At 49.6% G+C, this 27,463-nt stretch overlaps 1 protein-coding gene across 4 annotated transcripts; it reads right to left on the bottom strand.

Moving 5' to 3' along the window:
* Nucleotides 1-5,194: 5,194 nt before the first annotated feature.
* Nucleotides 5,195-21,338, bottom strand: PARK7 (Parkinsonism associated deglycase). 4 transcript variants are annotated; one of them, XM_044237086.1, is made up of 7 exons: nucleotides 21,237-21,338; nucleotides 20,087-20,200; nucleotides 18,580-18,681; nucleotides 16,609-16,668; nucleotides 15,716-15,785; nucleotides 12,273-12,359; nucleotides 5,195-5,781 (listed from the first exon to the last, which is right to left on the bottom strand). In XM_044237086.1, exons 2-7 carry the CDS (start codon nucleotides 20,174-20,176, stop codon nucleotides 5,621-5,623), a joined length of 570 nt encoding a protein of 189 aa, XP_044093021.1. In that variant the 5' UTR covers nucleotides 20,177-20,200; nucleotides 21,237-21,338; the 3' UTR covers nucleotides 5,195-5,620. The 4 variants fall into 4 exon arrangements, with proteins under 4 accessions (XP_044093021.1, XP_044093022.1, XP_044093020.1 ...); XM_044237087.1 differs by having other exon boundaries at nucleotides 21,249-21,337; XM_044237085.1 differs by having other exon boundaries at nucleotides 21,143-21,324.
* Between the last annotated feature and the right edge of the window lie 6,125 nt (nucleotides 21,339-27,463).

Below are 27,463 nucleotides of genomic sequence, written 5' to 3'. Positions count from 1 at the left end.
TCTGGAGACAGAATTTTGCACAATAATGAATGTGCTTAATGCTACTCAACAGTATAGTTTTAAAGGCTAAGGTGAGGGGATCCTGGCTGGTTCAGTCAGTGGAACATACAACTCTTAATCTCAGGGTAGTTGGTTCAAGACCCATGTTGGGTGTGGAGATTACTTAAAAAAATAAAATCCTTGGGCGCCTGGGTGGCTCAGTGGGTTAAGCCGCTGCCTTCGGCTCAGGTCATGATCTCAGGGTCCTGGGATCGAGTCCCGCATCAGGCTCTCTGCTCAGCAGGGAGCCTGCTTCCTCCTCTCTCTCTCTGCCTACTTGTGATCTCTCTCTGTCAAATAAATAAATAAAATCTTAAAAAAAAATCTTCAAAAAAAAAGAGGGGGCGGCGAGGAAACACGAGATGCAGGACTTCCTTTGGTGTTTAAACAATCATTTAAAAGATGGCTAAGATGACAAAGTTTATGTGATGATTTTAAATTTTGATGATTTTAAAAATTGGGGGGAAAAATCCATCAGTAGAGAATTGGTTACCATACATCTGTGCCGTTCAACCGGCACATAGACAAGGTTGACAGGGCAGGGGCAGATCTCTAAGACATCTGAAGTTAGAAAAAAATCGTATCTGCGAAACAATGTACACAATAGGATCCCATTTTATTTATTCCAGAAAAATTTTTAAAACTCTAATGTGCCTATCCATGTGTATGTGCAACCTATTAGAATGTATGTGGGTGTGGGTTTGTATTATTAGACGTTGGGAAGTTCATAGAAACTGGACTGGAAGAGAGACCCCAACGTGGGGCTTCGGGCCAAGGCTGGGGGAGCGAGGGAGGGAAGGTACACTTCTGAGCCCTACTTTGTGTGCTCACCTTTCATCTGAGTCTTTTCCAAGGAGCAGGTATTGACGTATCCATACCATTGTGTAATTAAAATTTTTTTTAGTGTTTTAAGACCCAGGTGGCACTGAGCTAGATGCCTCACGGAATAATGACATAGTATTATCCACAGTCCGGAGGTAATTTGCTCTGCCCTAAGCATGCCGAGTGGCTGTCATTCTCGGATAAGGGACGTAGACGCATAACCAAGTATTAGAAAAGAGGGTGATCTCATTCCTGCTGGTGAACAGGCACGTTTTATTCCTGCATTGATTCGCCCCGTAAAGTAAATCCGAAGGGATGGTCTCTGGCTCTCAGCTTCCGCACCATCTTCCACCTGCCTCTCAGCGGGTGAAGTCATCCTTCGCAAGGCTGCCGGCTTACAGCCCCTGCCACCCCCACCCCTATCCCCAGGGCTGGTCATTCAGCGACAGGACTGGAGAGAATTGTGCTGTTTGTGAAACTGACCACACACCGTGCTGGGGCCCCGGGGCTCAGGGCAGGCAGGGCCCAAGGCCTCCCCCCAATCCGGGCTGGAAGGACAGATCCTCCGAACACAGGAATTCAGGGCTGACACTGGCTACATTCCATTTGGTTGTAAAAACAAAGCACCACTTTCTCTTCAGTCAGCTTGGTGAAATTATCCTCCCTTTGAAAGAAGAAACCTCAGCCAAGCGTACTTTTTATGGCATACTCACCTTTGTTTAGCTTTTAAAAAAAATACTCAGAGATGTGGGTCCAGTGAGGCCCAGCGCCCTGATCCTGTGGCTCTCTTACCAGGTGGCTTCCCAGAGTCTGTTGTCCCCAACCCAAGAGCTGCGTCTGTGTGTGGTTTCGGCATTACCTGCAGTTTTGTTCTTGTCTTTGTTTCTGAAGACAAAGAACTTTTCATTCGAATTTTTTTTAAAGACTTCTATTTGAATTTTTTTTTTTAAAGTAATCTGTATCCCCGACGTGGGGGTCAAACTCACGACCCCAAGATCAGACTCTCGCACTGCACTGACTGCACCGGCCGCGCGCTCCTCTTGTGCTATTTTTAAGCCAAGCGAGAATTTCCAAGGGTAGGCTGAACTCAAAAACAGAATACTTTTCAAGAAAGAGAGGCCTCGAGGACATGGTCACACACAGAACTGAAAAAGCAAAAATAAAGCCAGAGAGCCATGAGGCCCTGTGGGCAGAGCTCATCAGGTTTGATCGGGGCCACTGGCCCAGGACTGGTTCGAGAACCCGGAACAGCCCCTTCAGGCTGCAGGAAGCAGAGAGGACGGTGGTGATGAAGACGATAGCGATGGTGGGAACGGTGAGCAGGTGAAGCCTTTCTCCTTTCTCCAGGAGCCCCGGGCCTGGCGCCTCAGGCCAGAGCTGGCACAGGGCGAAGGGCCAGCTCCAGAAGGACCCCAGCTAGGAGCAAACAGGGTGTGTCCGGGCCCGAAGCAAACAGGATTTCCTGCGGCCCCTTCCTGCACACCTCACTGCCGCCTGATGACTCGGCAGGCAGGTGTGACTTAGGAAGGTCCCCTAAGGGCAAAGATAGGGAATTTCCTTAAAAGGAAAAAAAAAAAAGCTGAGATTATTCTGCAGGAAAATTTAATGTTCTCCTTATTCCTTAGGGAACCAACACCCTAGAACAGAGAACACATATGCAGACTCTGAGATGAGACAGTTGGCCGCACTGAAAATAGTACTTTACATTTCATGTTTCGTAGCTTAAGAGAAGGTACTTCGCTTTTATTGTGGCCTTGGAGCCTTGCAGCAATCCTACACTGCACAGGACAGACAAGTTCTCGACCTCTCAAGAGACGGGGTTTTTTTCTTTTTCACGATGGATGGCAACTCCAGCCTCGTTGTAAGGCTGTGGGCACAGAGGATTGGGTTGAAGGGGGCACAGCGAATCCCTCCGGCAGAACCGGTGCCCCCACAAGGGGCAGAATGGGGTTGCATGTGAAAGAAGTGGGTCACCCGGTCCACAGCAGGCGCTCAAAAGCAGTCCTGTCTCCAGCCCCTGGGCGCCCGATGAAACCTTTCACATTAGTGTCCTAAATCACACCAGAAACACAGTCCCCGACTTCCCCTCCCGAAGAGCAGTCTGGCCATCACTTCCCTCGAGAGTTGCCATTCCTGCCCAGCGCTGGGCTGTGTCCCTCCAGGTCATTTTCTCCTTTCTCAGGACTGAGCTCTGGGCTGGAGCTGGATTTCTGGACCCGCTCTCCTCCCTCACCATCTGGGCCACGTGGGCAGCCCGAGGGAGCTCCCAAAGCTGTGGCTAGTGTCCCCAAGGTTGAGTGGACAAAGTGGGGCCAAAGTCCCTCCAACTTTGACCTTCGGTGACCCCCAGGCCTAGGAGGGTTCAGCCAGTCAAGCTGGACAGGCCACAGCCCTAACCTCCAACCCCAGGTGCTTTCCAATGCTCCCACGTGTGGCTTGCTCCCCGCCCCCCAGCTCCCTCAGAGGGCAGCAGGTGTGCTTAGCACCAAAAGCTGCAGCTAAAGAGGGTGGAAGCTGTTGCCTGTCGACGTGTCTAAAGCCAGTGGTTCCTGAGCCAGCCAGAGGGGCCCAAGGTGCAGGCAAGGTGGCCGCCCTCCCCAATAACTCCTGAGCTCGGATTCAGGATCCTCCCAGAAATGCTCTTGCATTGTCGGCCACTCTGGAACCACCTTTTCTGGCTGCCCTAAGGGCACAAAAATTCAAATGATCCCCCATCCTCGATGGTTCCCTTTCTGTGGATCCTCTGAAATTCCAGGGAGCCTAGTCAGAGCCAGGGGCGGCTGGTAAAACCCAGGGAACTTCAGAGAGTTTACAAATGCTCACTGTTCTCCGGTCAGTAATTTGGGACTTTCTGGTTCCTCGTTCCTCAGTGAAAGTGTGTTTTACAGACACCCCGTTTGTCTATCTCATCTCCACAGTCACCCCGCCCACCCTCAACCACTTCCTCCGGCTCCAGACACAGAAGCTCCATCTGACCTTGTATTCAAGTCAGAGCTGCGGCCAAGCGCCCGAGCGCCGCTTCTGCCACCCGTGCACAGGCACCCGACCACTGCCTTCCGCCCCGATGCCGCAGAACTCCCACCCCGGGGCCTGCAGCGGCCCTTCTCATTAGGGTCTTTGAGCCAAGTAAGACTGGGTTCCCCCCGATGGCTCCTTCTCTCAAGTTCCAAGCCTTGGCTCCAGCTGCCTCCCTACCTTCACCTCCCTGAGTTCCCCCACAACCAGCCCCCTTGCTGTCCCTCCACACCCTGGGTGCTCCTGCCTCAGGCCCTTTGCACTTCCGGCTTTTCCTTCCTGGAATGCTACCAGACCTGCCTCATTCACACCCAAGTCCCAGGTTTCCAAGATCCCTTTCCAGAGAGGCCTTCTCTAATCAGGTACAGTGAGCCCATCACTGGTCCTTACCCTACTCTCCTCTCAGAATAGTCTCAACCGTCCTGTCTCCCTTAGCGGTCTCTTTATAGCACCACAGTTTATTAGAACGTGGTTACATGTCTGCATTTAAAAAAAAAAAAAAATGATCCGCCTTGCCTCCCAGTTCTGGGGTCAGCAAAGTGCAGCCTAAGGGCCAAATGCCCACAGCTGCCTGGTTTTGCAAATTTTGTTGGGACACAACCATGATTACTGCCTAACGTGTGCCTAGTCTGCCACTTTGGTGCTACAAGGCCCCCCGAGTAGCTGTGCCAGAGACCTTATGGCCCACTTGTTTAAAAGTTACCAGCTGGCCTTTCTACAAAGGTAGAGGAGGGCAAGGGCAAAGGAATGGGAGCAAGGAAGAAACGGGATCACGCGATGAGGTCGTTCAGCTAAGGGTTTTCCTCAGTAGCTCAGCGCCGTGCTCAGAAGACTTAACCCTGTCCCATGCCTTTGGAGATGCAGCAGTCACTTCAGGAGGTCAAAAAGTGCAGGGATCTGCGGGCTTCTGTGAACAACCAGGAGTCGCTCTTGTTCAGTCCCACGGGATCCCAGGCCAAGCACAGTTCCCAGCATTCCTGGCCAGGCTCTCCTCAGTGACAGGTCGGCTGCCAGCGGCTCCAGGCCCCCTGCCTGTCCTCTTGGCCACTCAGCAGACAGAACGGCAGCTGCACGCACAGCAAAGGGCCCAGACTGGAGTCGCGTGCACTGGTGGGTCTCACCCGGGTCACGTGGGCAGGGATGGGGGGGGGGGGGTACCTGGCTGGTGGGCCCGGGCTGCGTGCACATCAGCCCCTCATGTCTGTTACCCGAAGAAGTGAAAACAGGCTGGGCCAGCCTCGAGACGTTTTCACTTCCATCTGAGGACCCTTTCTGCAACTGAAAAAGAAACTGGTCAACAAAAATTCGCTAGGACAGCTGACTTCATCAGTGTTTTTAATAGCACATTAACAATACACAGTTGACAAATGGGAGAAAATCACAAGCTTCTTAGATCTTGGCTTTTCAACTTTTCCTCCTCGCTGTGTCCAGTGAGCTCCGCGCTCACGTAGCCCGCAGCTCCACCGACAGCGGACGGACGCAAGGGAGGCTGACCGGGACTTTGGTTTCACACACACAACCGAGGGGAAAGCAGAGACAAGGTCACTATCGGTAGTTTGCTAAATGCCATGTACTCCGTCATCGAGGTTCAGGACCGTGGGGACCGGGCGCAGGCGGGGAAGGTCCGCTCAGGGGCAGCGACCAGGCCGCCCTGCGCAGGAATTGCCCATTTTGCTTCGAGTGAACACGCTGACAACGATTACCAATGGCCCGTTTCCCTACTTCGCGATCAAAGATTTCTGCTCTAATCTTTAAGAACGAGTGGGGCCTTCACTTGGTCAGCCACGTCCTTGCCGTTCAGCGCCTCGACGATGGCGAGCGCGAACTCGAAGCTGGTTCCGGGCCCGCGGCTCGTGAGGATCAGGCCGTCCCTCTCCACGCGGTTCTCGGAGTAGCTGTAATGACCTGCGAAGCCGAACGGGAAGCGGTTACCCTGCAGCGGGCTCTGCGGGACAGCCGTGAGCCCCGCGCCGTGAGCCCCGCTCCGCGAGCCCGCGCCCAGCAGCGCAGGACCGGTCTCCGTCAACCCAACCGAGCCAGTCCCGGGACGGTGCGGGCAGGCGGGCCGGGCTCCGGTGCGCACCACGCGGACCCACCACGGCGGCTGCCCACGGCCGGGAGGCGAGGACACCGGCCGCGGAGGGACACACCACAATCCCCGCAGGGCACGCGCGCCTGCGAAAGCCCTCGCGCGTGAGGCAGCGTGGGGCGGCGGGGCGGGAGGCCAGGCACGTCCGCGGGGCTCGAGGGTCCGCCCGGGCACCGACCACCGGCAGAACGGCCGGCGCTGGGAGGGGCTTCCTCTGGCCCCCCCGCTCCCGCCTGAAGCCCGGTCCTCCTCGGCTGCCCTGTCCCCTCGGGAGTCCATCAACCGGGAGGACGGACTCGCGTCGCAGGAGAGGGGGCCGGAAGCCCACACCACGCCCGGACTGTCCCAAACCATCACCCCTCCCATGTGTTCTCCCAAGGGCCCCGTCGTCTTTCCTGAAAATCAGTTCTTCTCTCCGGAGAGGCCCACCTTCCCTTCCCTTCTCTACAGACTGCCGGCCCCGCACACGCCACGCCAGACTCCACGTCGGGGACCGCCTGCCGCGCGCACTGCCTATCCCGCCGACGCCGTGTCACAGGCTACTGACTCCTGTCACGCAGACCCCTGTCACTCAGAGTCCCCCTCAGACGGCCTGTATCACACACACACACACACACACACACACACACACTGCGCTGTCTCAAAAACAAGCAAAAACTAGACATGACACCCAGGGGCGGGATGAGGGAGATGAGTGGTGGGAGAAACCATACTCATTTCTCGGGGCCCCTTCTGTGTTCCCCAACTAGCTTTTTGGAGGCAAATACAATAGACCAAGAATGTGCTTCTCCTGTATCTGAATTCAGGGAATGTGACATCTGGGCATATCACAGCCACAAAGCTGGGCTTCCTCAGCATCAGCTCCCCAAGGCCACACCGTCCGCACAAGCAGTCACCAAACATCCCTGTGCACAGACTAACCAGGCCCGAACTCCTCAGGAGCCGCAGTGCCCCCCGCAACCTGCCCCCCGCCAACCTGTCCCCACCGGGCTCCCACGGGCATTCCCCGGGCCCCTGCCTCCACTGCACAGAAAGCTCTTCCCACCTCCTCCCACCACCCCTCAGAGGAGGTATACGTGATCCCTCCCCAGATCGGCTCGCTCGGGTCACTACACCAGCACCCCCCAGGACTGACCTGGTACAAACAGTCTCCTTGTTTACTGCCTGCTCTTCAAAAGGCTGGGCCGCCATCGGCCTCACGTGGCCTAGAACACTGATGGTACCCCGGGGTGCCCCCACGTGTCAGGGGAACCTACGAACACGCCTGTTCCCTCCTCGCCGCATCTGCCCCTTCACACACAATCTGCGCATCCCAGCCCTCCCCTTCGGCCGCCCTTCTCGCCACTCGCTGCTCAGCACCACAAAAGGTCACCCTTCCAAAGTGCACATCAGAGCATATCTGGTTCTGCCCCCAGGAGAAGCCTTTGCCAACTTCCTCCAGCACCTAAAGGTGACTGTACTCCCCGTCTTGGTGGGCACACCTCTGGGTCAGACCCACGCCGAGAGTGCACTGAAAGGAACCAAAGGGGAAGAACTTGCCATCCTGGTGGGAGCTTATGGTGACCTGGGTGGGGACAGTGAGGACAGAAAAGAAATGAAAGTCTGAGAAACCTCAGAGATGACACGCAGGACCGAACGTGGGGTGGCAGTGAGGAGGACTCCCCGCTGCCTGTCCTGGGCGACGGGGCTGCTGGTGGCGCCACACAGACGCCACTCAGCTTCCGCTGCATTCTCGGGCTTTAGAAACCACACACTCATGTTCACGTCCTTTGCGAGTGATCGAGAACACCTGGCGCAGTTGATGTCCCATCATCCTTATTAGAAATCAAGTCACTCACGAAAATAACTGCCTACAGCACAGCACAAGTTTCCTAGTTATCCTACCAGAGAAGAAAAGATCATCTCCAGTTTGAAGAGAAAAGGTTTTCATCTCTAACCTCACTTACTGACGGTCACACCGGGCCAAGGCAATGTCAGATGCTAAACCAGAACATTGGCTGGGTCGAACCTTCCGGAGCTCACAGATGAACCGCTGGCAGGTGATTTCTGAACGGCTCACCGAACAACCCCTTCGTGGGCAACTATTACAAACACAGCTTCGACAGGTTCTAGACCTTCCAAGGCTCCAGAGCTCTTTCCCCAGTCTCCACCAGGACGAACCAACGGTCCACACTGGCCAACTACCTCCACCTAGCGGCCATGACGGACAAGGACAACACGCACACGCCAGGACCCGCAAGCCCGAGCCGGTGGTGCGCGCAGTCCAGCTGATGCGGATTTGGGAACTCTGCAAATGGCCACCCCCGCGCCACGAAGCATTAATTATGAACTTCTTTTTAACTTTAAGCAAGCATCCCCAATCCCGAAGTCTCTTCAGAGGAAAGGCAGCTGGACGTGAGGGGTCGGCACCGAACCGCAGCTCTTACCCGCACACGTCTCACTCGCTTGGTCAGTGGCTCTGGGACAGCAGAGTGGTTGCCATCCACACCCAACGTCCCGAAAGCCCGAAATACTTACGCTCTGGCCCTTGAAGGAAAAAAATCACTGACCTCTGAGCGCAGCAGCTCTGGATTCAAATCCCAGGGCTGGCACTCAGCAGTCAGCTGACTGCTCCGAGCCTCACCTTTTCCTTCTGTACAATGGGGAGGATACCAGCCGCCCAGACCTGCTGTGGGAGTCCAGTCCCGCGGAGGTGCAGGACCAGGGGGTGATGTCATTACGACACACGGCGGCCCGGTGAGGACAGCCTGTTCGCTGCCGGCCTCCCAGCGCCCGGCCCAGAGCTGGGCACTTACCAGCTCTCCCCTCCCCCGCGCGGGCTCGTGGCAGGCAACATTCTGCAGGCGTTACACACAGTAACTCACTCACGGGCCCTGTCAACAGTCCTGCAAAGCAGGGGCCACCGGTATCCCCAGAGGACAGGTGAGAAACCAAGGCTCGGCGGGGGAAGGAGACCGGCCCCAGCAGGGAGCCGCGCCCACACCGCCTGGCCGGGGCCCAGCTCCTCGGGGCTCAGCTTCCAGACAGGGCCTGCTAGCTCCACCCATAGGGAGGAACTGGAAAGGCTACTGAAGTCACAATTTCTTCATTTAAAAACGGAGAAATGGGAAGACTGTGTCAGTCTTCTCACTGGATTGCTTATCTGAGCAAAAATTTCACTCGTATCTAGAGCACACCAGAGGAGACACCCAGGAGCTGATGAGCGCTCCACCTCTCGGAGCCTCTGAAGGGGCAGATGCTTCCAGCATTTTTCTCTTCACCGTAGGACTTACTGGATGAACTCAATACCTCGTAACTTAAACGTGTGTGGGAGCCTCACTGGGACAGAGGCCGGGCCTGAGTTCCAGCCTGACTCTGGGCAAGTCGCCGGGCCTCTCCGAGCCGGCCTCCTCATTTGTGAAGTCAGTACCTGCCTCGCTGGGCACCAGGGCCTGCGAGGCTCCATGGAGATAATGTCTATGAATGCACTTTATAATCTCCAAGAGTTAACAATCTAATCTGCTTCTATTCCTAAGCAACCTCAGAGTTCTTGAGGCATTACAAGAGGACAGACACAACAGATCACCTTCAGATAAAGGAAGAACGTGGCGTACTACTCGACCCTTCCCCCAATATGTCGTAAGGACTAAAGGAAGCCTGATATCCCGATCTTCCCAACTCTCCCAACCTCTCCTGTAGCTCCATGGAAATCCTTTTTTTTTTAAAGATTTTAGATTTAAGGATTTTATGTATTTAACAGTGAGAGAGAGCGCGAGTATGCGCTCAAGCATGAGCAGGGGGTTGGGCCAGAGGGAGAGTGAGCAGCAGACTCCCCACTGACCAGGGAGCCCAACGTGGAACTTGATCCCCAGACCCTGGGAGCAAGACCTGAGCCAAAGGCAGACGCTTAACTGAGCCCCCCAGGCACCCTAAGTAAATTCTATTCCTACATTTAAAAATGCTCAGCAGCAAGACCCTTAAAAAAAAAAAAAACACTTTCCACACGGATGGTTTTATCAACAACTAAGTATCTTTCTAGCAACTAGAATAAAATTGTAAGTTTTTAAGAATATACTACCTTGGATCAGATTTAAGAATATTCAGAACAGAGGCACCTGGGTGGCTCAGTGGATTAAAAAGCCTCTGCCTTCAGCTCAGGTCATGATCTCAGGGTCCTGGGATCGAGCCCTGCATCGGGCTCTCTGCTCAGCAGTGACCCTGCTTCCTTTCCTCTCTCTCTGCCGGCCTCTCTGCCTTCTTGTGAACTCTGTCAAATAAATAAAATCTTAAAAAAAAAAAAAAAAAAAAAAGAATATTCAGAATGTCCAACAGCAAGAGTGAACCCTAACATAAATGATGGATTTGGGCCGATAATGCCGTGTCAGGGCAGGTTCACAGACCGTAACTCAGAGACGGCTGCGGTGCGGGAGAGGAAGGCTAGGAAGACGGTGCACGCGCCCAGGCAGGAAGCGCGCGCGAACGCCGCACATCCTGCTTCATTTTGTTGTGCGCCTAACACTGCTCTGAAAAGCAAGGTCTGCTACTGATTAGAAAAGATACCGTGAAAATGCACAGCTCCACTTGGCTGTAAAGACCACAAAAGCAATGCTACCCGCCCTCCTTTTTGTCTTAATTCAGTATCAGCCTCCAGCAGGCCTGAGGCAGGGGAAACAAGGTAACCCCGAAATCAGCTGCTAACGTTACCGTGTTGTCTTGCTGTTTGCTCAGTGAAATGAGGTTGGTTGATGTTTTACCCAGAGCCAGCCGCTTCGCCTCCCTGCGGGCTGAGCGCCAGCCAAGCCACTGCTAGCTTCTAACTGGAAATTTCAGATGCTCTTGCGATTACCCACACGAGTGTGAGTTTTCTCTCTCTTTGCAAGTTCCCAGGTCTCTGCGTCTCTGCTACAGGCACTCCAGGGACAGATGGCAGAGGAAGATGCCACCTGACAGAACACAGTACGGGGCTGGTGTTCTGAAGCTCGTGCTGGGAGGGCGGCGGTCACGGGGAAGGCTCCGTCAGTACGGACCCGTACCTCAGGTGCTTGGTCTCCCTGCTTTGCTGGGAGTTACACACCACCTTCTAGTTAAAGAAATGCTTGAGAGATGACCCCCACCCCCCAGCGCCCAAAGGATACAATCTTAGGTTTAAAAAGCAAGCAGCAAAACAATGTATCTAGATCTCATTTGAGTAAAAGCATTAAAATACAGGGGCACTTGGGTGGCTCAATGGATTAAGCTGCTGCCTTTGGCTCAGGTCATGATCTCAGGGTCCTGGGATCGAACCCTGAATTGGGCTCTCTGCTCTCTCTCTGCCTCTCTAGGCCTCTCTGCCTACTTGTGATCTCTCTCTCTCTCTCTGTCAAATAAATAAATAAATAAAAATCTAAACAAAACAAAACAAAAAAGAACCAAAAAAACACCAAACCATTAAAATACAAAGGATAATATGTGCAGAGAAGTTCTAGAGTTGCACAGGGAACTTTCTAACAGAAGCTACTGCTGAAAAGCAGAAAGGGGGCAAGGAAGTAAGAAAAGGCATCTCTATGTTCTGACTTCATCACCCTTTTGTACTGTTTACACTCTGCACCACGAATATAAATTGTATTTTATAAAAATAAATTAATAAAAGTTAGCTGTCTAGCTGTTATTTATAAAAGAAACATGCCACCCAAGGGAGCACCTCGGTGGCCGAGTCAGCTTACTGACTCTTGGTTTCGGCTCAGGTCATGACCTCAGGGTCCTGGGATCGACCCCTCCATTGGGCCCCTGCTCAGCGGGCAGTCTGCTTGTTCCCCTCCTTCTGTCCCTCCTCCTTCCCCTCATGCTCTCTGTCTCTAAAAATAAACAAACAAATCTAAGAGAACGAACAAAAAAAAAAAAAAAGTCACCCAAGGAAACAGACCCACCACCCAGGAAGACAGCGATATTCACTTTACTCTGGACTGCAGGCGAAAGGGCACTTTCTGAAATTGCTGTCAAGGTTTAAAGTTTACCCTCAGGCATCTGGCAAAGTGTTTAGTAAAAAATCCTAGTAAGCCTGGCATTTCATAACCATTCCCATCTAGGACAATCAGGCGTCTGGCTGGCCTTTGCGTAGCCCGCGTCCCCGTCAGGGCGCACACAGAGACAGGCACACACCATCTCCGCCCCCCTCCTTGCTCCCTCTCTCTACCCTCTCTCTAGCTGGAATGCTTGAGAAGCAAGCTAGGAACAGCCCGCACCTCAACCCCCAGCCTCTCTGCACAGGGCTAACCCGGGCAGGAAACAACGCTAAATGGCAGCTTTCTGGAAGGTCTTTCTAGATATTAAAATAGAAGGATATACTTACTTCCTTTCATCATTTTGTCTTTAGCAAGTGGGTGTGTTGTAACTTTGCTTCCAAAACCTATTTCATGAGCCAAAAGAGCCGTAGGACCTAAAAAGAAGATTAACAGAAAGACTTAAGGGTGGACACAGGAAAACCAACGGTTTAAAAACTGCAGCAGCAGAAGTAGTCTTCAAAACCAGGAGGCTCTTACCTCAAATATACTTATGATTCTGAAGTTAAACACTTTTTCATATGAGAGGTAAAGTATGTTTGTAAGAAACCATCTGCTGAGCACATCTGGCAAGAGTATGAACCCAAGATACTTCAATACCCATCTAATGCAATCACACCGAGAAGCATCCAGATAAACGGCGTGTGGCCCCCTTCAAGGAACTGTAGGCAGGGCTCCCAGGGGTCGGAGGGGAGACCACCAAGGCTTCCTCTGAGCACATAAAAGGCAGCTGGTGCTCTCCCAACTCCTGGGCTTGACTGCGACCTCACAGACTAATTTTTTCTACTTGAAAATGAAAGATGAGCACTCATTCCTCCATCTACCCACCCGAACATCCCAGGTGGCAGGATTATTACAAGGAACAGGACATTGTCCAGCCCTGCGAAACGCCTGAAGTCTGAGACAGAAGGACACCAGCATTTCTTTATTAAAAACCACTTAAGATCCTGCACAAATGTCCATTTCTGATCCTCTGAAACATGCAGTTGCTAATTGAGACTTTTATCCAAATGTATTCACTTTTGAAAGCGATCAATTTCATTGAAAACCACAAGCATATTTCGTAAGTAACGGTCCTCAAATAAGGACCAAAACCAGAAGTATCTTATAACTTTATGTTACCTTCAAACTTTAAAAAAAGTAGTTATTCTAACTTTTTTTCTCCAAGCCTCATGCCACACCTAGAAAGACATGCTTGGGGACAGCAACGTAACCTTCAGAAGGGGCTGAGGTGCCGTGGCTAAGCCTGGAGGACTGAGCGCACGAGCTTCAGCTTCAGCCAATGCACGCACCTGCTCTCACTGACCTTTCATTTATCAACACAGTTCCAAGGAAAAGGGAGTTATAGACTCTACCTACCGGCTAGATCACAGCTGCTGTTCCCAGGAAGATCAACAAATAATACTTAATTACATAAGCCTTCCGCCTGACATCAAGCCAAGTCCCAACTTCTATCTCCTACATCAAAAGCGTCAAATAGATTTGCTGTCTCTCTCCACCTTACTTTTATGCTACACACAGGACAGCCATGTATGGTGGCAAATTTTAAGTCTGTAAAGTCTAAATAATTGCCATTCAAATTTTACTTGAATGGACTCATCAATTACCCTGAATTCTTTCTAAGATTTTAAGAGATAAGAAATAACTCCCTATATGACCTTGTACTTGAAAGCAGACCCTGAGAGATGACCGTACAGTGAGTCAGGGGTTTTCAGCTGCTCCCTTCAGCTGATAAAATCGCTGCCTCTGGTAACGTTAATAAACTCATGTTTCGGTTGGATGTAGGAATTCTGTGATGCCTCTCTCATCATGGTGAGCCCAAAATTACTGCTTTGGGGGTTTAAAAATCCTATTTGGAGAATTCGAGAAGAGATATTTACCTGCCATTACTTGAGACTCTGGCGAATGAAATGTTGCTGAGTCTGCAGCAGGGACCAAGCCAGCGGAGAGCAGAGAGCAGGGCAGGCAGAAGCCCCTTGCGCCACCACAACACAGAAGCCAACAGCGCCACCGTGTGGTGACGTGCAGAGAACAGGTCAGCCCACCCCCCCACCCAACCCCCATGTCCCAGAGTTGGTACCCAGAACCAGGCATCTGAGGACTCCTGGGCCCGTCACCTCCAGGCTCCTTTCCCTGTCTTTGCATCAAGACAGTTTCCCTCCCAGTTTGTCTCAGTGACTCCGTATTATCCCTCAATACCAGGGGCAAAGCGAACCTTGTCCCAGTACAGTGGGCAGTTCCCAACTGCAACACTTCCGAATCTTCTTATTTTTCACCACTCTTCCTATTTTGGGCCGCACCCAGAGGAGCAGTACAGAGTGTTCAGCAACACACACACAAGGCGAGAGCGCTGCTTAGGGCTAACGTCGATTTAAGTGATTACACGGCCTGAGCTCCTCAGCACGGCACTCAGGCTGCCTGAGCCCCCGACAGTGAGCCAGATTTGGCTAATGACTCTGCCACCTCAGTGACACAGAAGGACACACTGACATGTGCTATTTACTTTCAGCAATAAATAGCCCCAGACTTCCTTTCTCCCTTTGGTTAGAGAACCTAAGAACGAGGCTGTGGCCTCAGGGACTGCAGCGTCCTTCAGGGAGGAGAAAGCTCTGTGCCCGAAAGCACGTCAAGGGGCTGGCGCTGACTGGAACCCAAGGACAGGCCCTGCTAGGGTGGTCATCTCTGAGGTCCTTAAACACACGGGTCTTTGGAACCCTGAGCTTTTACATGGGTTACGTCAACCAGTAACTGCCATGTGTTAGAAATTAAAACTGGGAAACGTTTACAACACAACAATACTTGAGCATCCATGCCACGCCCAAATGATGGCATCGCCCCACTCTCCTGTCACTCCTCTGAGAATGGGAAGGGAAAGGGCAAATAATGTCTTAATATCTGCTTCCACCTTATGACCCCCCTGAAAGAACTCCCGAGAATCTCTCCTGGAATTACGCAAAGTCCCCAGGATTCCTGGCTTGGAACTTCTTTAACAAGTCCCTCGTATTGAACAAAACATCGTGTCGTTTTATCTAACTATCCATTCATTTATTTATTCTTTTGACAAAGACCTCATAAAGACCAATAACGAAGGCGGCACTGGCCAAAGTTATATGGAAAAAATGCAGATGGCAGAATGCCAGGACACTGAAGCACTGAGACTGGATTTTACAGTGGAATCAGAAAACCAAATATTACCAAGTTTCTAAGATGTGGGGACATCTATGAAGGACCAACATCCTCCTTCTAAACTACGTGACAGATAACACGGTGCCTAAGATCTAAACTTTAACACAGAGGATAAGGCAGAAAGCACCCTGAGGCCTTGTATCCACAGGGCAAGCACAGGACAGCGCTGTTACGTTTATGTCTGACCAATTCTTGCTGACTGGGTGCTGGCAGACATACTTCCTGGCACAGAGATCTGTTGTAACAAGATGTTTACTGAATTCCAGAGGGCATTATTTTCCTCAGAGGTCAACCAAACACGGAAACCATTAAGTTTCATGGAACATAGACCAAAAGCACAGAGAGGCAGAAAACAGAACAACTGTACTCATTTCTGAAGTGACACCAACTTCATGCCACCCAAACTAAATAGGCCAATACGGATGCCCTTCATGCTTTGTGAAGGGCGAGTATGTGGAACAAAATCTTCTGATTCAAGACTACCCGTCACGTATTTTTGAAGAAAACCCAACAACTCATTTTAACACAGGACGGGTCTGCACGTTACCTGCACAGATGGCAGCGATGAGGCCCTTCCTTTTTTCTTGTTCCTTCAGGATCTCCTTCACAGCAGGAGACTGTTCAAGGAAAGCCCAAAAACATCAAGTTATCATGAAGCCACAAGTTCAATCTCCAGCTGGAAACCCTGGGAGAATCTGCTTTTAGTTTAAACTGCAAGATCTTCAATCTATCTTCTAACATTTCTAAATCATTAATAGAAAAATTACCAAATTCATGCCATCTCTACATTGCTAGACCTAAGCAATGCATTTGGTAGAAGAGAAGGGCATCCTTTTTAAAAAGATGTTTAAAGATGAGATGAGAAAAGTAACTTCCCTTGGGCAAACGGACACTTGCCATTTTGTGCTCCTGGGACAAAGGAGGAAAAGGAAGGGTATGTGGTGTTTTGGGTGTTTCCAGATGGCTGAGTAAGGAATAGGGTCCAGCAGAGTCAACATGTCTGATTCGACCTGCTTTGTAAGCTTCTGTCTGCCGTGCCCCTCCCTTCTCTCCCGCTATTCCTGCAGGCGGACTCCGCGCAGAGGACCTCGGTGAAGAAGCAGGGGCCTGTTCTGAAGCCATTTTTCACCCCACACTGGCAGTTCACTCCCCTGCAGCTCCCAGGCCCCAGCCCCTTTATGCTTAAACCTTCATGAAACACAAAATTAGATTCATTCTTCTACCGCAGACACAGAATCTGTTCACAGATAACTGTTCCACCAATTTCGTTTACTCATGTGATAAATGTTAGTAGAGATGTTCCCTTAATTAAGCGAGAACACCATTCTGTTCATTTCACCTGCTCCTACTTTATTCCCAGTCTCCCTCCTGAAATACTTTAGCAACAAAACCAACAGAATCCAGGCAGATGCTGAAATAATTCCTCTATGTGGTTTTTACCTCAGATAAATTCTGCGCACCCAGATTGCCTCCTGGCAGAACCACCACGTCATAAGGTCCCTGTAGTTAAGAAAAAAAAAATGGTAAAACATTTCATCTGAAATGCGCACTATAGTGGTAGCTCACCAACACTGCCCGGTTGTAAATGTGGGTCTGAGCACAACACTGTTCCCAGAAGAGCAGTTATATAAAGGAAGGCCTCTCTCCACAGTGCGGTGTTGTCGTTAACTAGTGAGAACTCTAAACACAGTTAACACAAAAGGATGTCCGTGTTGCAGAATTACAGGTGTAACATGATCTCATTCTTGTAAAAGAAAAAAAAAAGGGGTGTCTGGCTGGCTCAGTCTGTGGAGCACGTGACTCCTATTCTCTGCGGCTGTGAGTTTGGGTGCCATACTGGATGCAGAGCTTACTTTAAAACATTTTTTTTTAAGTATGTAGTCCCAACATACATGGGATACACATGTATGGTCTGCAGATACCCACAGACCAAAGAGGCAGCCCAGCTGCTACTGGGGTGTGGAGCGGGATGGTGGCGAGGCGACAGTGAGAAAGGGACATTTCAACACTTGGGACTTTTTGTAGGTCTATGCTGTATAAGAGTTACTTTTTTAATAAGAATGTACACAGTCATAAAAATAATGAAAAGAAAACAAATTTTAAGTGAAAGGCACAGAAAAAAGCTTCCACCACTATGAAAAGTGATACTTGGGGCGGGGGGCGGAGACAATGGCAGTGTTTTCGTGGTCCAAGCACCCAACATCCCAGAAATCTACTGAGTCCACACTTGCTGAATTTATGATACGGAAATTGGTTTAATATACTTTAAAGATGTGAAAAGACTTTTAAAAATGTAGTCATTCAGCAGATCACCAAGTGACAACTTAGTACATCCTTAGGGTAACACATATTGCTTAGAATTGCTCTTGAAGACAGAGAACATTCTACTGTTGCTTTAAAACCAAGCAAAACTACAAACTAAACAGAAAGTGTGTTCAGTACAGAACTTCTTTCACTCCTTTTAGAATCTGAATAAACAGATACAAAAGGTGACCACTATTCTAAGACACCCAGACACAAGATGAAACAGAACAGTTAACAGGGAGTACCTACCTCTAGTCAGCCACTTTGAACATGCTCTTTAAAACCTCTCAACACCTTCTATATATATACCAATATTCCCATCCTCTACAATCTGGCATTGAAATATGTGAACTTATCAGATAGGAATAAACCATTCTCTGAGGAGAGCCAAGCACAGGAATCACACTCTGGGCTCCTCGGCAGGGCATGAATGGCCATCGACGAGCTGCCTCTGCCGGTTTTCCTGCCATGTAGATGCTCCATTAGCATATGGCCCACAGCCCTATCACATGGCCATTAAGCAGTGAACCACAAGGAAGGGTGGGCCAAAGCGCCTGTGCATGTTTGGGTGACCTTGCTTTTGAGAAAAGGGACCTTAGCTCTTCAAAGATTCCCAAGTGTTAGGTGTCGATAAAGTTTCACAATTTAACTAGAATTCTTACTCCTCCCTTAATCCCACCACTAATCAACTATGAGCTGTCCCACGTAAAATGAATCACACAATTATGTCCGTATCACTGAAAATGGAAAGGCAAAAAGCAGCTTTTGAATAAATAAGAAACAGGAAATGTGGCAGGTGACTCCTTGTATCAGGTGATGAATCGGATGTATCAGGAGGCAAAGCGGCCTTCAAGGCCAGAGGAACACTGATGACAGTGTACCACTCACTGAGCACAGGCAGCACGGAACTGCCAACTTCCACGGATACAGAGCGAAATATGGCAGAGTCCTCAACTTCCCAGGGCTTATCACAGTGGGGAAGACATCCAACCAAAGTAACTTTTTAAAAATAAGCCAGTACTAACAGCCTGAGATGTAATCAAAAGACATATGAAGAACCTGATAAGGAAGGCACAGGAGGAGTAACACCAGGTATGGAGAACAAACCTCTTTTTTTGCATCTTCCAGGCTGGCATCAGGACAAATGACGACGTCTCGGCTACACTGTACTGGGTCTGTCCCAGACAGACCCGCGATGGTGACTTTAATCTAAGAGAAAGAGGTCATCAGATAAAACACTCAAACATAAATTCAGAGTAACATTTTCATAGCTGCTGTTTTAAAATAACTTGGCAGGAAATACGGCAACAAAACCATGCTGACTTTAAGCTAGTAAGTTAGCTAACTATAATAACTAGGTTTCTCCCCATTTGCCTGGGACAGTCTTGATTTACAGATGCTGTCCTGGTACCCTGCCTGGTTAGTGTCCTTTCTCCCACAACTGTTCTGATTTGGGCGATCATCATGTTAATAATCCATCTTACAAAGATGTTGTTACAAAGATTACAAAAATTACAATTACAAAGATTAAAATTACAAAAAAAACAATTACAAAGATATTGTTGCTATTTAAGTATCACGGTGTTTCCTAAAGATAGACAAGTTAAAATAATGAAATATTACTTTAGCTTGCAAAAATTTACGAAGCTAATAAAACCAAGAGCTGGTACTGGGGAAAATGGGAATTTCCCTATACTGCTGGTGGGCCCACATGTTGGTACTTTGGGGAACCATGTGCCAAAATCTGGTAATGCCACTTGTGGGCTGTTCTTTGGCCAAGCAATTCCACTTTCAGGAATAAAATCAGGAAAAACTTCCACACGTTTGCATAAGGAAACCTGTACAAGACTATTAAAGTATTATAATGTCCTGAAGCAGCGTAACAGAAGAATGGGTAGACCGGCGCATATTCCTAGAACATAAAAATAAGCAGCAATTTTCAATAAACAAACCGGATCTGGTTGTGTCTTCATTCATGAGAACCAGAGAAATGAAGGGTTAACAGACTTTGGGGTCAGACTGGTAGGATCGAAGTACTGGCTCTTATCCTCACTAAGTCTACAACATGGACACCTTAGCTAGTCTCTCTGTGCCTCGGTTTCTTCAACTGTATGAAGAGGATGGCAGTAACTCACAGGGTTGTTACAGGGCTTAATCAAGTTTATTAAGTGCTTAGAATGACACCTAGCATCAGTAAATGCTATTTAAGTGCTCATTATGGATATATATATAGAAAGAGACAGACAGACACACGCAAAATGCAAGTGCAGTCTAACGCTATTTTGAAGACATGCATGGGATGGATACACATCACTGAGCAGTTAGTTATCTCTGGGGCCAGAAGGGGAATAATACCAGGGAAATATACAAAGAGGGCTGGGCAACGCTTTATTTCTTGAATGCACCTGTTCCTCAAGAAGTGGGTCTATGAGAAATACGGCAAAATGTTAACAAGCATTAAATGTGGACAGAGAATAAGCACGTAATTACTACACACTCTATTTTTGTGTGTTTGAAATATCTTATGAAGCACACTGAGTATTATTTATTAAGAATGACTTCAAAACCCAGAAAGTTGAAAAAGGGGGAGGGTGGAAAACGCTGGGGGACTTACTCCAGCTCGCCTCATGACATCTACAGGGATGACTGTCTCCATCTCCTCTGCTCCTTTGGCCAGGATGACCAGAGCTCTTTTCGAAGCCATTCTTACGTTGTATTTTTAAAAAGACTTAATTAAAAGAAGAAGAAGAATTTCAAAAATCTTGGCAGTGCAACCCTAAAATAGTCCAAAAGTTCAGATTTTGGAACATTTTTTAAGCAAAGTGACTAAGTGCCTCCTAGGGAAAAGGCGCTAATAAACAGAACGTAAAGAAGCACTTTAGGGTAATACTGGTTTACACAGAACTTCAACGGCTGTACTTTTGGAGATGCAAACACAGTAAGGTTGCTAACACATGTTAGCACTGTTCGGATTCTCTTTTACCACTTTTTAAAAACCCAGTATACAATGACTTATTGCAACCAAAATTTTCTAAAACACAAATACATGGGTCTTGCATTTCACACAATGCGGGGAGAAAGCTTTATTTTTGGGAAATACTATTTCAGAGAAACGACTAAACTTAATTTCACGGGCAAAAAGCTACAGACACAGTCTTCAGCAATTAGCCGGTGAGATTTTTGGAGGGGATTTTCTTTTAAGTTCCAATAAGTGCACTAAGAATTTCTGGAAAGTTAACAGTGCTAAATATTTCACATTTTTTAAAAATGATGTAGAAAGATGGGAATTTCCCCCCACTAGACTCAACCTAACTGGACCCGCTCTTCGCACTTGGCTCTTTTGTTGGAAACGGCAGCTGCCAAGCGGGGGTCGGAGCCGTTTTTAGCCTGTGCTTTCTGTGGAGTCTGCGGTCCACGCAACACGGGCGCTCACGAAAGCACTGCAGCCAACACAGCGTCGACCAGCAGCTGCCGGGAGGCCACGCACACGACCGGAGAATACGAGGCCGGGGTCCCGTCTGCTCCTGCCCGAAGGCCGCCCGCCCTGCACGCGCGGCGGAACCCCGTTCTCCGCCGCCCCCTTCCGAAGCCCGCGCCGGGCTGCCCGCGGCCCCCTCGCCGCCCGCGGCCCCCTCGCCGCCCGCAGCGCTCCCCAACCCCCAACCCGAACCTCGACCCGGCCCACACTCCCGAACCTCGACCCCTTCCGCAGCAGTTCCCCGCCGGGGACGACCAAACCACAAGCGGACTAAACGCGCACGCACACGAGCACGTACGCACGTCGACCGAACTCGAACCCTCAGACGCAAACTGCGCAGACGCACGCCGCCAGGCTTCTCGTTCTGCCCCGCCCCTCGGTACTGCGCAGACGTGTGCCGCGCTGACCCCTCCGTGGTCTCCTCTCGCCACCCCGCCCCGGCCCTGCACTGCGCAGACGCTCGCCCCCTCGGCTTCTCATTCGGCCCGTCCTCCCCAGTACTGCGCAGACGCACGCCGCCCAGGCCTCACCTCCTGCGGGGCACAGGTCGGCGCCGCTCGCTTGCTTCCGTCACATCCGGTAGGACCCGCCTAGAGCAGGCGCGGGGCATCGCCGGCCTTTCCGAGTCGTTCCTGTGAGTCCAGGGATGTTTCCATATGGCACCGCCAGCATCACGAGAATCCCGCTGGTTCCTGCGTCCTCACGAAGTTAACCCTTAGCTGGGCGCCGCAGCCCTGAGGCGCGCGCTCCCTTCGGGAGCTCTGGCAGTTTGCCGTGGAGAGGCGTTTTCATGGAGCGGAGTGGAGTCTTCACGCTTCTTCTGCGCGCTCGAGGTCCCTTTCCTGGAGCGCCTTCCATGTCCCCTCCGACCTGTTCCCGCTCGTGTCCCCACGGTGGGCCACCCGTCCCCCGGTCCTGGGCGACTCTTAGCATTTCGCGTGTGTTAGTTCTCAGAGTTGTTTTTTCCCCCAAGATCCCGGTGCTGCTGCTGCAGCCTCAGGATTCGAGCCCTGCTGAGTACATGGACCTGATCGGTGACACTTACTTAAGTTAGAAACTCAAATTTTGTTAAAAGTTTGAACTGAATATTGATACTTGGACCTATTTCAGAAACCAAGGTGATAAGCGTTACATTGAACAGATGGACTCCTATCCTTGTCCCCATGCAGTTCGTCCCCGCTCGCAGGCTCCCTGCGGGTAACGTTGTATTAGTTTCCTGAGCATCTTTCCAGGATTTCCTTGTGCAATCACAAACAAATCCAGTTTTACTTCTTTCTTACAGAAATGTAGCAGACTGTATTGTTCGGCCCTTCTCTCCCTGCCACCACCACATTAGGTTGGAGACCTTTCCTTCTCAAAAGGAACTTCCTTCTTTTCAGATAATATGCCACTGTGACATGTCTCAGAGTTTATCAGTGCCCTACTGATAAACATTTAGGTTATTTCCAACTTTTTTTTTTTTTTTCCCTAAAGTAGGCTCCCTGCCCGGCATGGAGCCAAGCCCCTGCAGCTTGAACTCTCGACCCTGAGATGAAGAACACCTGAGATGCTATCAACAGTCAGATGCTCAACCGCTGAATCACCTTATTCATGTGTCCTACTTGTATAGGCAAAACTGGGGAGTAAATTCCCAGGAGTGGTGGATACATCCATCAACTCCATACAAGTTAAGTCACTTATCACTCGCCAGTAATATGTGAGCTCAAATAGTATTTTAAATACACTGGGTGTTTTTGAAGTTTCAGTTTAGCTATTAAAAACATGTATTTTCAAGAAATAACTTGCATGCCTTTGTTGGTTTACAAAGTGCTTTAATATATTTCATGAGATCCTTACAATGGTGGTGAGAGTGGTTTTTGCTAAGAATTGTACATAGATTTATAAATTGCAACACTGCACTATGCAAAATTCCCAAGTATCTTTAAATAATCATTTGGCATTTTAAGAAAGCATTTTGGGAGTTCTGGAATGACTTTATCTTCAGCTGTTTACAGAGGAAGCAGGAAAAAGCCACCCCCTTTCAGTTTTGAAGTATGGTGGGAAATAGGCAAGTGGTCAGACATGTGTTTCAGAAACCAAGGAGGAATTTAGGTAGATGAAGGAAGACCAAGCAAAGATGGGCTGTTGTGTTCCAGTGCCCCACAGTAAACTCTTGTAAAAGGAGACAGCCGTGCTGGTGACTTGCTGCAGCATGAGGTAGCCAGCATAGAACAACAATGGCAAGACAGCTGGTCTTGGTGGTGAAAGGGATAGAGAGAATGAACCTGACTTAACACTCCTGAGACATCTACATCACCATCAAGATCTGAAATGGACCTGGGTCAGCATCGATTTTTATCAAATGAATACATTGCACATAGTGTTTACAACTCAAGTATTGCTTATGGTAGATTATCTTTTAGAAATATCCACTCTTTCCTCTTTCATCTGCATGAGTGGAGGATATTTCCTGCCCCTTGACTTTGGGTTTGACCTTGTTTTATTTATTTTTTTAAAAGATTTTTATTTTATTTACTTGAGATGGAGGAGGGGCAGAGGGAAGAGCAGACTCCCCACTAAGCAGGGAGCCTGATGTGGGGCTCAATCCCAGGACTCCGGGATCATGATCTCAGCTGAAGCCTGTCACTTAGCCAACTGAGCCACCCAGGCGCCCCCGGTCTGGCCTTGTTTTAGCTAAGAATGTTAACAGATGAGACCTGATTGAAGGCTTGAGAAGCATTGACCTGATGACCAGGCTTGCTTTGTTGTACATTTGCACTGTCATATAAAGGACTGTCCTTCAGGGCTGCTACTGCTGCCCATTCAACCTGGGTTTCAGAATGAACACGTGCTCCCTCGGCCAACCTGTATCTGTGCCCAAGGCAGTCACCACAGCCAAATGGCAGACTTTAGTACTCAGATTTTGATATGACATAACAGCTCAGTGATACGGCATTAAAAGGCTCATAATGAAAAACAGCAGTCTTCTGACTCAGTCCTTCCTACGTGTCAACCCTGCTTTCCAGAGGCAAATATTTTCAGCTCTTTAAAATTAGTTCTTGTAATTGTCTCAATAGTTGACCCTTGAACAGCATAGGCTTGAACTACATGGGTCCGCACATATTTTTCAATGAACACAGTTCAGTACTCTCAATGTATTTTCTCTTACTTGGGATTTTTTTTTTTTTAGGATTTTATTTATTTGAGAAAGAGAGAGTGAGCATGAGCGGGCAGAGAGGCAGAGGGAGAAGCAGACTTCCCACTGAGTAGGAAATCCAACATGGGGCTCAATCCTGGGACTCTGGGATTGTGACCTGCTCCAAAGGCAGACACCCAACCAACCGAGTCACCCAGGTGTCCCTTATGATTTTCTTAACATTTTCTATTCCCTGGGTTATTTTATTATAAGAACAGTATATATAAAATATAACAAAGTGTGTGTTAATTGACTTATTGAAATGCTTTCCGGTCAGCAGTGAACTATTACTTTTTTAAATAATTGTGGGGGGAGTCAAAGTTATATGCAAATTTATGACTGCACAGGCTGCGGGGTGGGGGAGTGTTTGCTGGCCCTACATTGTTCAAGAGTCAAGTGTATTTTTAAACAATATTCTATACTGTAATTTTTCCTTATTGGTTTTAGACATTGTATATTAACTTCCTGGAAAACATACATTTCATTTCACAGCTGCAGAGGCTGGGGTCTGGAGGGGTGAAATGACTAAAAGGACCTACAGAGTCTTGGTCAAATTCAGATATTCTGATACCCAAATTCACACTCTAGCCACCATAAACTCTGTCAGTATTTCTTAATAAGTCCATAACACCCATGACACCCATCTTAACTTTCTAGCTCATAGTTATTTCTCATCACACATTTGCAGAATGAAACAAAAAATTCAACCATTCACCAAAAAATGTAGCTTTATTACTGTCAGTGAAGACACCTTCTAATTCAGTTCCTGATTTCCAGGCAGGAAAACCTTATCCTATTCACTATTCAATTCTACATTTGGTAAGTCTTTATGCATTGCAGGACATGCAAACTAAAAGTCTCTGGCTGGTCTCAGATAGCCTAAAATCTTTTTATTGAAGGGCTTGAAACATTTAAAGATACTGTTCTGCCTTGATGAGCTCCTCATCCAGCAACGGAGAAATGATACTGATAATGTGAGTGAAGGAGTTCAGGACATGCTACCTCCAAATGTCACCTTGCCGTATTATTTTTAGTTAAAGGCATTTTTTAAAACAAGAGGTGCAAGAAAGGCACTCAGATTCCCCCCCCCCTTTTTTTTCATCCTGAAAGCAGAAGAGGAAACTCTCAGGTGATAGCTGCCCTCTCAGTGCCAAGAGGAAAGAACCACCACCAGAGAAGCACTTGAGTCTGGAAGAATTTGCACATGGAGACCATGTTACAATAACCCTTATCTTCCTTCAGTCTCCGTTTTACTTTAGCTACTTTTCCATAGTTGCCACTCTTTGCTCAACTCTGTATGTAAACGTTTACCTTTCGCCACCTCTTTGGGTCTTCATTTTCTTATGAAGGCTCCTGGGTCTCCTAAAACTTAAATAACTTGTATGCTTTTGTTCTGTTAACCTTTTTATATTCATTTAATTCTCAGACTTTGCCAGAGACCCTAAGGAAATAGAAGTACAGTTTTTGCCTGCCCTACATTAACAACAGCCACCCCTGGCCATTCTGATCCTGCTTCCAAAAACAACCCTCCCCCAAAGTAGCCTGATCACAATTAATAGCAAAGAAACTGCTGCCGGGTTACTTATTACTTTCCTGCTCATCACTTAACATTTCACATCTCATCTCACGAAATACTCATTTTCTATGAATGTGAAATGTATCTTTTTCCTCATTGATAGTACTTATTTAGCATTTTGTCTTCTGTTTACTTATCTGTTTCCCTCTAATCCTGTGAATTCAGTAGGACCTTCCTGTCTTGGTCACTGCTGAATCCCTGTCATCTGCTACAGCCCCTGGCACATAGCAGGTGCTCAGTAAATACTTGCTAAGCCGTGTCTTAGTTTCACCCTAAAGATGTTCCTTCCTTTGACTATCGCTATGCATCAACGGTTTACATTTGTAGAACACTACAGTTTACAATGGGGCTCCAACCAATTTCTCATTCCTACTTTATCTTCTTTTCCACATTAAATTCATTTCTCCGGACACCGAGTGGGAAATTTTATGTGCAGCGAATAGGGTTCCTCTATTTTCATCCTTTCCCAGGCTCACTGAAAAGGGCGAGAGGCTGAACTGCAGTTTCTGTTAGGCCTCTGCCGCAGTGAGAGAGGGTACTTTTCGACTGTCACTAAAGCTGGCGCGGGCAAGCCTCGGAGAGGTCCGGCAGAAACGGCGAATTTCCCCTCCGAGCCCCCAAAAGGTTAGGTCGGCGAGACAGGAGAAGAGTGGGCGAGCCCTGACATTTGAGGCAGCGCTGGCGCAAGGGGGAAATTCTGACACCGAGGTGTGTGAGGGGCCCGGGGGAGTGGCTTCGCCTCTGCACCCAAACTGTGTGAAAGCTCCCCGAGCGTGGACCAGCCGGCACCACTCCCATGGCCGGCCGAGGGCCAGAAGCCGGCGGCCGACCCGCAGTGACGTCAGGCCCGCTTCCGGCGGCCGGGGCCGGCGGTCGCCGGCGGCGCCCGGGATTGGCCGAGCCGCGCCGCAGGGGGCGGGGCAGCGCGCGTTCCCAGCCACCCGTGCGGCGCGCTCGAGCCTGTGGCGGCCCGCCTCGGTCGGCCCTGCCGGCCGGAAGTATCCCAACGGCCTCCCGGCCGCGGCGAGGTCGCCGTCACTCCTCGGCGACCCCCCGAACTTCCGGGCGAGGTTGCGGCTAGCGTAGGCGGGGCAGGAAGTCGGCCCTTCCCTCCCCCGCATCCCAGATTGGGTTCGGTGGCTGGCGCTGACTTGCGCGGAGGTTCCGGCGCCCGGGAGCGCTGCTGCGTGCGGGTGGCCGGTCGCCCAACGGCGGCTTTCTGGAGAGCCTGCGGAGCCCCGCGTCGGAAACGCGGCCGTGCCGTGGGTCCCGTCCGCTCTCTTCTCTCCCTGGCTCTTTGTGGAGCACCGCGGCCTGCTCTGCTGTTCACTGCCATCCTGACGGATTAGGATCTGATAGGGATTTCGATATAGGGTTGTCAGAAGCGTTAAAAAACACCTTTCATTTGTGAAGTGTGAATAGTAATGCCCGCAGTTTGGTGAGGTCGTCGTGACGTCCTAATCTAGCAGAACTTTCTGAGTCCTTGCTGCTGCCCTTTGACTGTAGCCTGTATCCCCCTTACCGCACGTAGTGTTAAGCTGGAGCTGCACCCACGGTGAAAACTGTTCCCGGCAACCTTTGGCGTGGCTGCTGTGGACCTGCCCGCTTTGGCAGCGCCTGCCTAAGCAAGGGATTGTAGTCAAGGTATGCAGCGATGTTCCAGTCCCTCTCCCTCCACACTGGGGTTCCTTATCTTGCACATTCTTTTTTTTTTTTTTTTTAATTCGATAGAGATCACAAGTAGGCAGAGAGGCAGGCAGAG

The sequence above is a fragment of the Neovison vison genome, chromosome 2 (genome assembly GCF_020171115.1).
Source record: "Neovison vison isolate M4711 chromosome 2, ASM_NN_V1, whole genome shotgun sequence".
Taxonomy (NCBI): Eukaryota; Metazoa; Chordata; class Mammalia; order Carnivora; family Mustelidae; genus Neogale; species Neogale vison.
Note: the sequence above shows the minus strand (reverse complement) of the source record. Positions and strands in the feature narration are given on the sequence as shown.

Coding starts and splice junctions, on each gene's coding strand:
- PARK7 (XM_044237086.1), bottom strand. CDS start 20,176: ATGGCTTCGAAAAGAGCTCTGGTCATCCTGGCCAAAGGAGCAGAGGAG. Junction 16,669..18,579: donor TGGAAGATGCAAAAAAAGAG/GTTTGTTCTCCA, acceptor TCTTAACTACAG/GGACCTTATGACGTGGTGGT. Junction 5,782..12,272: donor AGACAAAATGATGAAAGGAA/GTAAGTATATCC, acceptor TCGGCTTCGCAG/GTCATTACAGCTACTCCGAG.